This window comes from Rattus norvegicus, chromosome 9, assembly GCF_021556685.1.
Source record: "Rattus norvegicus strain SHRSP/BbbUtx chromosome 9, alternate assembly SHRSP_T2T, whole genome shotgun sequence".
Lineage (NCBI taxonomy): Eukaryota > Metazoa > Chordata > Mammalia > Rodentia > Muridae > Rattus > Rattus norvegicus.
This window is the reverse complement of record NC_141542.1, coordinates 41,593,948-41,607,449: the sequence shown is the minus strand read 5'-3', so window position 1 is coordinate 41,607,449 and position 13,502 is coordinate 41,593,948. Positions and strand designations below refer to the sequence as shown.

The 13,502-nt window shown below is 39.5% G+C and overlaps 1 protein-coding gene across 7 annotated transcripts in view; it reads left to right on the top strand.

The window, feature by feature from the left end:
• The window catches only part of Fam135a (family with sequence similarity 135, member A), an 80,893-nt gene extending 68,905 nt beyond the window's left edge, over positions 1 to 11,988 (top strand). For 5 of the 7 annotated variants that reach the window (XM_087567040.1, XM_087567039.1, XM_087567036.1 and 2 more), the window contains 2 exons: positions 7,918 to 8,031; positions 10,172 to 11,578. In XM_087567040.1, coding sequence (XP_087423166.1) covers positions 7,918 to 8,031; positions 10,172 to 10,377 — 320 coding nt within the window. In that variant the 3' untranslated portion in view covers positions 10,378 to 11,578. 7 annotated transcript variants of the gene reach the window in all.
• Positions 11,989 to 13,502: the final 1,514 nt, after the last annotated feature.

Genomic DNA, 13,502 nt, shown 5'->3' with positions numbered 1-13,502 from the left:
AAACCAAAGAACTCGAGTTTGTTGTGTTGGCTGACTGCTCCTGGGCCTGGGGCTTGCCCTGAACTGTGTTTAATATCAGTTGGACTCTGCTGTAGAAAGGTTTCCTCTTGTCAGCAGGTATCACCTACATAGAGCTTCTTGACTAGAGGGGAAAGAGTGCCTGTGTCCATTGTGTCCTCTCAGCAATGGGGCTCCCATCTAGCTTGAATCTGTAGGCTCATGTGTTCTGTCACAGTCTCTGATTTCTTAGGTGCATCAGTCCTGTCTTGCAAATATTGTTTGCTTAACTCCAAGTGGCATCCATCACTTTTGGCTTGTAGAATCATTCTCTTCCACAGAGATCCCTGAAAACTGAGGGTTGGGGTTTGATGTAGACATCTTATTACTGACCGAGTGCTCCAAAGCCTCACTCTGCACACTGTCCAGTTGTGGGCATCTATGTTAATTCCCTCAAGAAGGTTTGAGTGAGGTGCCAATCTGTGCATATAGCAAAATGTCTGCAGAATAGTAGGGTTTCCCTTAGTCTCAGGACCTATCTAATCTCAGTTCTCAACCACTTCAGCAGTGGCAGGTATTGGTTCTAACAAGGAGTGAGCCTTAAATTCAAACAGAAAGTGGTGCTTACTCCACACATTTGTGCCATGATTGCACAAGTGTGCCTTGCACCAGGTTGTGGTTGTGGGTTGCAGGGTTTGTAACTGGGAGATATTGATGCTTTTCTTTCTCTGGTAGCGTGCAGAATACCTTAAAATACCGCGAACGATAATCAGTAGAGGTGAAGCTTCTAGGTTGGTACCAGCTCAGCCTCTCTGTGTCTGATGACATATGTAAGTGTAGTCTTCAACAGTAGGGCCTTACCTCAGGTTATGGAGGGAGGGCATCCAGTAGCCTTGGCAATAGCCTGTGGTGTGTAGGACTTGGTGAATGACTCAGCAAGATCTAACCCCCTTCTGACGCTGGAGGTTTTACTTGGTAGCAGCAGATACCCAGTTGGGGCATTGCTCAGTGGCTCAGTTCGACTGTTTCTGTTAATGTGCTCTGCAGAGCTTCTGCAGCGTGTTTCCCCTTTGTATTTGAAATGGTCTTCAGTCTGTGCTGTTCCTTCCCATGTTCCTGTCTTAGCTCTTCTCTTCCATCCCCTTCCTCCTTAGTCTTGCATTGTAGTTTCTCCCTTATCTCTCTCTGACACTGTATTCGGTTGACCCTTGGGGGATCTTCTCTTGCCTGGTACCTTCCTAAGTACCTAACCTCTGTGTTTATGTGGATTGTAGCACACACTGAAGCTTAAAAACTAAGATTTACATTTAAGAGGAAACATCAGTACTTGTCTCTTGGGGTCTGGGTTACTTCACTCAGGATAACTTTTTTTAATATATATAGCTACGTTGATTTACCCATGAATTTCATTTCTCTTTGAGAGCTGAATAATACTTCACTATGAAAACATTTTATTTATCCATTCATCCACTGATGGATATCTGATCTGTATATTTTCTGGCTTTTTTGAAGAGACCAGCAATAAACATGGGTAAGCAAATGACCGTTTGGTAGGATGAAGCATCCTTGGTACATCAAGCATCTTGGTATTCAAGAGTGATACAGCTGATCTTGATGCAGGTCTATTCCCAGCTTCCTGAATATTGCCTGCACTGATTTCCATAGTGACTGCACACATGTTCACTCTCAACAGCAGTGTATGAGTGCTCTGATTTCCCCACATCCTCACTACCATGTACTGTCATTTGTCTTATTGATCTTGGTCATTCTCCCTGGGGTAACATGAAATCTCAAAATAGTTTTGATTTGCATCTCCCTGTTGACTAAAGATGGGGAACATTTCTTTGTTTCTAGGCTATATGTGTTTCCTCTTTTAAGAACTCTCTATTTAGTTCTGAACCCCATTTTTAATTGTTACTTTTCTCCTTGATGTTCTTATCTTAGTTCCTTATCACTTTAGATATTAGCATGTGACAGCAGCATAGTGGATAAAGGTCTTTTTCTTACTCTGTAGCATGTTCTTCGCCATACAGCAGCTTTTCTGTTTCCTGAGATGGTTTATCAGTTGTCTATCTGAGTGCCTGTGCTATGTGCTCTGTTCAAAGTGTCCTGTCCTGTGCCAGTGGTTCAAGCCTATTCGCCTCTTTCTCTCCTATTGGATTCAGGGTATCTGCTCTTGTACTGAGGTCTGAGATCCATCAGAGTTGAGTTTTACCCAAGATGATAGATAGGGATCTATTTGAGTTCTTTCAGATGCAGCCATCCATTTTGGTCAACATCACTTGAAGATACTGGCCACTGGCCTCTCCTGTGTGTATTTCCGACTTCTTTCTCACAAATCAGGTTTCCATAGGTGTGTGGACGTATGTCTGGATCTTTAATTCTATCCCAGTTGGTCAGTGCGTCTGTTTTGATGCTGACACCATACTTATTACCATAGCTCTGCAGTACAGCTTAAGATCAGGGATTGTGGTACGTCCAGCATGTTGATGCTGGTGGTGGTGTTATTGTTATTATTACTATGGACTGTTTTAGCTATCCTAAGTTACCATGTGAAGTTTAAATTTTTCACTTCAATTTCTCTAAAGAATTGTGTTGGAATTTTTATGGCGATTGCATTTGATCTGTAGATTGCTTTTGGTAGGATGACCATCTTTACTATATTAATCCTATTGATCCATAAACATGGGAGATCTTTCTGTCTTCTGGTGTCATCCTCAAATTTTTCTCAGTGTCTTAAAGTTTTTATTATAAAATTCTTAGATTTGTTTGGTTAGTGATCCCAATAATTTATTTTTTATGCTAGTGTGAAAAGTGCTGTTTGCCTGATTTCTTTTTGGTTTATATATTGGAATGCTACTGATTTGCATTTCCCTGTTGACTAAAGATGTCGAACATTCATCTAAAAGGATGAAATGCCTTGTCCTCACAAAGTCAGAAAAGACCGAGCCAGGGCTGGAGAGATGCCCACAGGTTAAGGGTTCTTGCTGACCCAGGTGGTATTCCTCATTCGCACCAGCACAGCAGCTCACAGACATTTGTAACTTGTTTGAGAGAATCATAGACCCTCATCTGGCCCTTGGTGGCCTCATCAGGCACAAGTGTAGTATATACATCTATACATGTGGGCAAAATAGTTAGAGAAAATAAAAATGGACAAATTCTCCTGTTTTTGTTAATAACAGATTATCATTAGAAAGCATTGAGATGTAAGTGCTGATGGTACTCTGAATGCCCCTCCCCTCAGAGAGACTGGGATATGCAGGAGTCACTAGTCAGTGTGCAGACCTGAGCATTGGCACCTTCCCGTCACGTGATGCCAAAGGGAACAGATCAGATTCATCAGCTGTGACAATGAAGAAGGCAGTCATTTATTCTGATATTTTTATGAAATATTTTTGTGTGTATGTGTGCATTTCCTTTATAGATAATTTGATTATTTCTATTATTGCTTGAGAATTGTGATTTTCAGCCTGTCACTCAGAACAGTTGTTAGCATGCAGCAAAGGACAGAATGGCTTTATTTTTTCATACGTGATATTGGCCATGAGTGTTACTGGTCTTTCTGTAGGTTCAGCTTTTTAAGAATCACTGTCCTTGATTTACAAAAGAAAAAAGATGTCTCCAAAGTCCTGCATTCAGAATCAGCACTCATCCCCACAGTTAACTTGTTCTAAGATTCTGACTCAAGCATAAAATATCAAAATTTTACTGTGGAACATTCTAGAACAAAGCAAAGTGTCTGCGAACTTCAGTTCTAATATAGTGCCATTATCTTACTTAATCAGAAGAATTTTTATTCATTGATCCAGACAAACAGCAAATTTGAATATTGCTGATACTAAGAGGTCAAGTACTCCATGGGTTCATTCAGTCATCAACTAACCCTTGTCCCTAATCTGAACTCATCTCTATACAGAAAAAAGGTGTGTGTGTGTGATGACAAAAGTGTGACTGGCTCACAGCATCCATTACTGTTGTCACTAAGAAAATGAAATGAGACCCGCGGATCCCGGCCCGCAGCAGCTCTCTGCTCCCAAACCCCGTGGGAGAGAGACCTCACCGCCTGATCAGGTGGGCACTCCTGAGGCTGCAGAGCGGAGGAGACCACAAACACTGCCCACCCCTGCCCACATCCCTGGCCCAAGAGGCAACTGTATAAGGCCTCTGGGTTCCCGAAGGGGAGGGCCCAGGAGCGGCAGGATCCCTGCGCCTGAGACACCGCCAGAACCTGAAGGAAACAGACCGGATAAACAGTTCTCTGCACCCAAATCCCGTGGGAGGGAGGGCTGAACCTTCAGAGAGGCGGACACGCCTGGGAAACCAAAAGAGACTGCACTCTGTGCACATCCAGACGCCAGAGGAAAACACCGGACGCCATCTGGAACCCTGGTGCACGGAGGCTCCCGGAAAGAGCGGCGCAGATCTTCCCGGTTGCTGCCGCCGCGGAGAGGACTTAGGCAGTACCCCACGAGCAAACTTGAGCCTTGGAACCACAGGTAGGACCAACTTTTCCCCTGCAAGAAACCTGCCTGGTGAACTCAAGACACAGGCCCACAGGAACAGCTGAAGACCTGTAGAGAGGAAAAACTACACGCCCGAAAGCAGAACACTCTGTCCCCATAACTGGCTGAAAGAAAACAGGAAAACAGGTCTACAGCACTCCTGACACACAGGCTTATAGGACAGTCTAGCCACGGTCAGAAATAGCAGAACAAAGTAACACTAGAGATAATCTGATGGCGAGAGGCAAGCGCAGGAACCCAAGCAACAGAAACCAAGACTACATGGCATCATCGGAGCCCAATTCTCCCACCAAAGCAAACACTGAATATCCAAACACACCAGAAAAGCAAGATCTAGTTTCAAAATCATATTTGATCATGATGCTGGAGGACTTCAAGAAAGACATAAAGAACTCCCTTAGAGAACAAGTAGAAGCCTACAGAGAGGAATCGCAAAAATCCCTGAAAGAATTCCAGGAAAACACAATCAAACAGTTGAAGGAATTAAAAATGGAAATAGAAGCAATCAAGAAAGAACACATGGAAATAACCCTGGACATAGAAAATCAAAAGAAAAGACAAGGAGCTGTAGATACAAGCTTCACCAACAGAATACAAGAGATGGAAGAGAGAATCTCGGGAGCAGAAGATTCCATAGAAATCATTGACTCAACTGTCAAAGATAATGTAAAGCGGAAAAAGCTACTGGTCCAAAACATACAGGAAATCCAGGACTCAATGAGAAGATCAAACCTAAGGATAATAGGTATAGAAGAGAGTGAAGACTCCCAGCTCAAAGGACCAGAAAATATCTTCAACAAAATCATAGAAGAAAACTTCCCTAACCTAAAAAAAGAGATACCCATAGGCATACAAGAAGCCTACAGAACTCCAAATAGATTGGACCAGAAAAGAAACACCTCCCGTCACATAATTGTCAAAACACCAAACGCACAAAATAAAGAAAGAATATTAAAAGCAGTAAGGGAAAAAGGTCAAGTAACATATAAAGGCAGACCTATCAGAATCACACCAGACTTTTCGCCAGAAACTATGAAGGCCAGAAGATCCTGGACAGATGTCATACAGACCCTAAGAGAACACAAATGCCAGCCCAGGTTACTGTATCCTGCAAAACTCTCAATTAACATAGATGGAGAAACCAAGATATTCCATGACAAAACCAAATTTACACAATATCTTTCTACAAATCCAGCACTACAAAGGATAATAAAGGGTAAAGCCCAACATAAGGAGGCAAGCTATACCCTAGAAGAAGCAAGAAACTAATCGTCTTGGCAACAAAACAAGGAGAATGAAAGCACACAAACATAACCTCACATCCAAATATGAATATAACAGGAAGCAATAATCATTATTCCTTAATATCTCTCAATATCAATGGCCTCAACTCCCCAATAAAAAGACATAGATTAACAAACTGGATACGCAATGAGGACCCTGCATTCTGCTGCCTACAGGAAACACACCTCAGAGACAAAGACAGACACTACCTCAGAGTGAAAGGCTGGAAAACAACTTTCCAAGCAAATGGTCAGAAGAAGCAAGCTGGAGTAGCCATTCTAATATCAAATAAAATCAATTTTCAATTAAAAGTCATCAAAAAAAAGATAAGGAAGGACACTTCCTATTCATCAAAGGAAAAATCCACCAAGATGAACTCTCAATCCTCATCTTCGGTTGGTTTATATACAAGTGTGCAATTTCTAGGCTTGAAAGTAAAATGATGCTATCTGGTGCTGGATAGAGGAGCCTTATTTTTTATTATGGCAGCTTGCTATTTTTGTAATATGGTGATTTGGTTGAACACATTAAAGTACAGTAGTAACTGATCTCCCCCTCTTCCTGGATGAGTGAGGAGATGATTAAATGTTGATGTCAGCATCCATGAGCATATTCAGATGAGCTTCTGCTTCTGTTGAAAAGGATGCTGTGTTTGATTGTGGTCCGAAGCTTTGAAGCACTACTTGGCATCTCCTTCCTTGGAGGCCTCACTGTTTAAACATAACAGATTTGATAGCTTGTCGGTAAGGTGAGGTCCAGCTTGTCTCCACTAGGTCATCTTCATGTGAATCCGGTGGTTATACGGTTTTGTTCTAGGGATATTTCATTTTTTTTAATAACGGTTTTAGCTGACATTCATGGAGAGAATGAATCCTTAGAAGTGTGCCACTAGTGAAAGGAAATCCTGTCTAGAGTATGTTTCTTTACAAAGCTGTGTCACACCATCCTTTGGGCCCTCTGCTGGAAAAGTAGAATCAAGTCTCAAATAATGCCTTTTAAATTGTATCCTCTAGTATTATAGATGTAGGACAGTACTGTATCATACCTCTGTGGATGTAAAATAGCTTGTACCTGCTTTATGATACGTAGTAGTGACCGTGCTTTATCAGAGCTGTTTTTAATGATGTTGCTCAGAATGTTTTCTTTCCAGATGATGATTGAGAAGCTTATTTAAAAAAAAATGGTGCCAGGTACCACAAGAGTAACAGAACTGTGCTGTTTTCTCGGGTTTTGTTTTTTTACTTTTTTTTTTTTTAATGGAGTGTGCTGGATGTCTCTACAGTTTTGTTCAGATGACTGCAGAACCTGGAAAAGCTGTTGCTGCTGTTGATGCATAACACACTGCTATTATTGGTCTTTTTATATAAATATAAATATATATATACAGATATATAATTTGAATTTTTTGAAACTTTACCTGTGCTGTCAACTTTCGAAAAAAGTATCCCCGTTTACTGTGTTGAGTTGGCACTGTACAGAAATTAACAGCCATATTGGTCTAGAAATGTTGAACTTAAGTTTTTTCCATTTGTACAGGGGTAACACACTGTATTAAATATGTAAGGTCTTATATACGTGGGTTTGATTACAAAAACTAATAAAGTATTCTCTAAATAAAAAAAAATGAAAAAAAAAAAGAAAATGAAATGAGCAGGTGTCCTCTTCACAAAATCAAATAAGCAGAATATGTGAGTGATGATAGACAAGTGTCATGAAGGGAAGCTGAAGAAAAGCTTTAAATAATTTTCAGTGGGTTGGTGTGTTTTCATGGGAGAATGTGACTTTGGGATTACCCATAAACGTTACGAAGTATATTCTGGAAGGTGAAAATGCCGTCATATACTCCTATAGAACCCTAGAGGCCCACATCTACTGGTTTCTTAGTCTACCATGTCAGAGTCCTTGTGCTGTTAGTGCAAACTCAAATCTCTCCTAGGACACAGATTACGTACATTGAAACAGGCTTTTACTAAAAAGTATGTAGAAATGTGACGAGTAGATTCATAATTATTTTAAAAGTCAAAAATATAATACTGCTGAGGAAATGTAATTTTTATGATACTAGTAAGGTTTTTAAACCTGGTTGTAATTCATTATTTTGCATCTTTAGGGCTCCATTATTTCAAGAATGTTGTGCTGGTAGGATCTCTGCAGGACCGCTATGTTCCTTACCATTCTGCTCGCATCGAAATGTGTAAAACAGCTTTAAAGGACAAGCAGTCAGGTAATGAAGTGGCCAGTACCACAGGCAGTTTTGTCTTGTGAATGAACTGTCCCCAAGTATGCCTTGAAGTCACTTCTTTGCCTTTCTTCCTTCCCCTCCTGTGACCAAGGGCTGTCCTCCATGGTTTTCAGTTTTTCTTCCCGATAAGTGAGCTGTCTTTTGTGTACGAATGCTTCTGCATTCCGCTATCTGGGAAGGAGTCTGAACTCCGCTTCCCCTCCATTGTTGGGCTTGGTCATTACGGTAGTGTTTGTGCATCTGACGTTTCTGTGCACCATGTAGGTGGAGATGGTAGCAAGGACTGCTCCCTTTGTAATGCCCCTCAGCGCTCTTGGTTCCTCTGCTGCGTGTTAACATCTAAATCATAGCTAGTTGAAGCACCCTGAGTCCTATTTGCTCATTCAGTTACTAAAGCTCAAAGATACTGTGTGATTTATACAAAGTTGCTGTTGACAAAGTCAAGATTAAAACAAGGATCTGGGTCTTCTGCCCTCAGTGTTATCTCTGTTCCCTTTTTGAACACTTGAGCCTTTTCTCAGTGCGCACCATTACAGCAAACAGCTCCTTACTTATGGTGGGGGCTTTTAATACGTGTGCATTGGCAGAGCCTAGTGTGCTACTTGGTTCATCTCACATGTAATGTGAGATTCAAATAATGGAGACTACATAGGGGAGTACAAAAGATGTTCATGGCAGCCGCAAGAAAATGGATGTCTTTTAACACTGAGATTCCATGCTGCAGAACTGCTTCCTGAGTTACCTAACAACAACAAAGTCTTCCTTTGTAAACAGACTTTCAGGGCTAGCATGGGCTCACACAGCCAGTTTGACTCCCAGTAAAAACTGAGGAAGGAAGTGAATGAAAAGGGCTGGTTATAATTATGTTGGTTGGTTGGTTGGTTGGTTGGTTGGTTGGTTGTGGGTTTTTGTTGTTCTGAGTTGAGGGCAGTTAACTTATGTGGTATTAGTCTCCTCCCAATGCATGTCTCTTTGTCTTTATTTTTCTCTGTGCTCCATTCTTGTCGTTGCTCAGGGCTGCATCCTGCTTCTAATCTCTCATGCTTAAACTGGCTCCTTCCATGGGAGCCTTAGCTACTTACCCATCGCTGATAAGTAGTCCATATGCATTGTGAACAGCATGTGTGCACCTTAGAGTAGTGTGGTCATTATAGCAAACATTATAAACATCTAATCCTTAGCTCTTTTGCTCAACATAACCTGCTAAACCCATTGTATGAATTAACTTAAAAAGGAGCAGGGAGTAGGAGTACAACTTTGAATTAAAGCAGATTTGGGCTTTTGTCTGTTTTGTATACAAAAATTTGGGGTTCACTGTGATGTCTTTCCCCATATTCCTTCTCTCACCCTTCCTCTTCTGCTCTGTTTCTATGAAATACATATTTTATTACTATCGTTCTTTCCCTTCGGACCTCTGAAAGTGTGATGCATATTCAGTTTTCAAAAAAGAATGAAATCATGGCATCCATGAGAAATGGGTATATCAGATATCACCATGTTAAAATAAATGGGTAAATCTGATATCACCATGTTAAGTGAAATAAGCATGGCTGAAAAAGAAAAACTCCATGTTTTCCTTTAATGATGGGTGGAAGAATCAAACTTCAAATTAAACTTCAAATTTAAATTTGTGGTGGAGGGTGTGAAAAGTGCTAAGTAGCTCTCATACAGAAGCTGGCTCTGCAAGCCAGCTCAGACTCTGACAAGGGGAAGTTGCTGTTCTTTATCAAAAAGTTCTTGCTAGACTATAAGGTCGTTTATTTTACCTAATGAAAACATTATCATAGCTTAGTTTCTTTGTTTAGCAAATTATTTTGACTAAATTTAAAGAAAAATGTTTTTGTTTTGGTTTTTGTGTTTTGTTTTTTTTTTCCCGGAGCTGAGGACCTAGGCAAGTGCTCTACCACTGAGCTAAATCTCCAACCCCAAGAAAAATGTTTTTTATGTATTATTATTTCAGAAAATATTTTCTATTAAACATTCTCAAAATAATAGCTGAAAAACAAATTTCATGATACTTTTCTGCTGTATATAGGAATAATATAAATTTTATAAATTAGAGAAAAATTGACAGAGACTTTTTAAGTTACTCAAAGAATTTTTCTTTTTGTCTATTTCATAGGACAAATCTATTCCGAAATGATCCACAACTTGCTTCGCCCAGTTCTACAGAGCAAAGGCTGTAATTTGGTTCGCTACAATGTCATTAATGCGTTGCCCAACACAGCTGATTCACTCATCGGGAGAGCTGCACATATAGCTGTTCTTGATTCCGAGATATTTTTAGAGAAGTTTTTCCTGGTTGCTGCCCTCAAATATTTCCAGTAGAACCGAAGCATCATTAGAGACTTACCAATTACCTCATTCAGCGATGATTTAAATAATGTATTATAGTTGTGTAGATGCTAAGTTTATGACATATTTATACCTTTTTATATGGAAGATAATTTATATCATCCATGTGTAGAGCCTTTTAAACATCAACTTTACTTTCTAGGTAATGTGGCTGTGCAATATTTTTTTAATTTTATCTTTTTACTTTTCTATTTTTCATATATTTTGCTACCTAAGTATTTCAGTGAACCTTGTGCCCATGTGTGTGTCTGATCATTTAGTAGTGGCTTCCACAGTCTTATTCAGACTATATCACATCAAAGGTTGTTATTGCTAGAATAGTATAGTATCTTAAATTCTCTAATTTGGGGCTTTTAGTGGACATTTTACTTTTAACACTTTATTCTGTTTTAACTGGAAGGAAAATAATGGCTGCTAAAAAGTATTTTTGAAATCAACTTCTTTAATCCTAAAATATTAAATTTACATTTGATCAAACCAAGTGGTTCATACATGCCAATGTTTTAAAGGTTTTCTATAAAATCATATTGTTGCTATTAAACATGTGTCATGCTTATTAAAATATATTTTTACTGGTAATTTCAACATTATTTCTCATATTGACTTTTATTACTGGGACTCTTCTTGTTCATTAGGAGCTTATAAAGATTTTTGAATGCCCTCTGCCTTGATTTGGTTGGAATTTTGTTAAATTTAGTAATGTTGCTTGAACTTTCTCACAGCAGCTCTGTAACCCTTTTCATAGAGTTCCTTGTATATAATAATTAAATGTTGAAGTTTATGAAATACTTTTATGAATTTAGATAATTTTTAGATACTATTAAAATTTATCAGGCAAAAAATCATGTAAATTGAATATTGAGTTTAAAATTGAGAGAGGATTCACTTTACTTGTTTGGTGGTACAGATGCAGGTGTTTTTGATACACAGAGATGGTGAGTCTTTACAAAAAGGTGCTGATTAGCATTAAATTCACTATTTTTTCCTCCTGTTTTACTTGTGAAAACAGTAATGCACTGAGGGTGGGTGCTAAGTCTGTTTCCGTTCACCAGTTGCTGTGGACAAAGGGTTGTAGAGTCTATGTTGTGTATAATTGGTGCATGTTTATTTTTCGTATCATGTTAATTCCTCTGATGTTAATAAATGAGCAAATGCCTTTCTGGAGGGATAGCAATAATATTTGTAATGCTTGCTTACTCCTAGAATGCATAGAGATGCAGCAGTGGCCTGAATAACATCTGCCAATGATGGGCCGGTTCCACACTGGCATAGCCCTCTAGCCTCAGGGTGTCTTGGGCTAGTGTATTCTAAGTTTATATTAGCACATCCTGATGCTGCACAGCACCCAGCTCTCTTCTAAGAATATGTTCCCATCATTAAGTGATTAATGGCTGCCTGTGATTTTATCCATAACTAGATATTGTAATCTTTCATTTATACCAAGTTCTTAAAGAATTTCATTGATTTTTTGATAATTATTTATTTTTCAAAAATTATTCAAGATTTTTATGAACTGAACTAAGCAATAAATTTCCCAAAGGTATTGTAGCTAGAAAACATTAAATGCATTCATTGTCAACCATATATTTTTACAACATATTTTTTGTTTGACTAGGTTGGATAGCTGATCTTCTAAGTTTAAACACCTTCTGACTTGACAAAGGCCTCATTCATAATCTTTTAAGTCATACTTAAAGGAAAGCTCTTAGGATCATAGTTATTTGGGTTTTGTTTTAAGTGATTGTGGTTTAAAATCTAATGCCTAATTTCTGATTTATCAGGAAAATCATCATGTATTAATTACCTCCATAAAGTGACATTCTGAAAGAGAGGGGACATGATTATCTTACATGGCACAACTGCTCTTAGAGTGAACCTTCTCAGTGTATACCAGTAACAATTCTTGGTTGCAGACAGTAATAGTGCTTATTAACTTACACGGAATAAAAGAACTTATTGGAAGAATAGTGGGTCTGTCAAAGAATGGATGAAGAGGCTAGAGAACAGGATTGGAGGACAGCAGCCAAAGGAAAATGCTGTTCAGATATCACCTGACCTTGAGAAGAGTGAAGGAAGATGTGTGTGCTTGCTGGCAGAGACCCCGTGGAGACCAGCTTTCAAATACTCCTCTGGATCAGAGTATGGTGGCAATGCCCAGCTGACCAGGGCTGGCTATGCTTTGTGCCAGTCATGTACTAGGGTCATGAAGGACAGCCATCTATCTGATCCAGAGTAGGGAATGGGCAAATCTAAAAAGCCTGCTTCTCACCTCACGGTTTAATGCCTAGAAGTTTTATAGGTACTGCGTGAGTGGTGTGGCCCAAGGAAGGTGTTCAGGCTTTCAAAAAAGGTTGATCCTAAACTGACCTCTCTGTAGCTGTAGGATCTCAGACAAATTCTTTGATTTAAAAGTCATTTAAGCCTCATCTCTTACCCATTGTGCACCAAACCCAGATTTTAATCTTTCACTTGTGAATATGACCTTGCCAGTGAGTTTTGCCTGCTGATCTCAGGAAGAGACAGGAATTCACTGTCATCAATTAAGCATGTAAAGTGTGACCTCCCTTGAACTCTGTCACCCACTCTGGGTAGGTATCATTTGCTTCTTTAGTGATCAGTTTAAATATTAGGATCCTAACCATCACTTCTATATACAAGGATAGTGTCTTAGTTACTCTTCTTTTGCTTTGACAAGACACTGTGGCCAAAGCATCACTTAAAAAAATAAGCATTAACTTGGGAACTTGCTTAACAATTTTAGAGGGTTAGTTTGCTATCATCATGGCGGGAAGCAGACAGGCCACCCCTATAACACCTCCCTCAGCAAGGCCACACATCCCAATCCTTCCCAAAACAGCTCCACCACCTAGGGACTAAACATTCAGATATAGTAGCCTATGGGTGGGGCCATTCTCATCCAAACCACCATATTTCATTCCCTGTCCACCATAGGCTTATAGCCATATCATAATGCAAAATATATTCTGTCCAGATTTAAAAGTCTCCATAGTCTTTCAGTCTCAATACTGTCTCAAAGTTATGTCTCTTGAGTTTCAAGGAAATCTCTTAACTAACCCCCATGTTAAAACAAATCACAT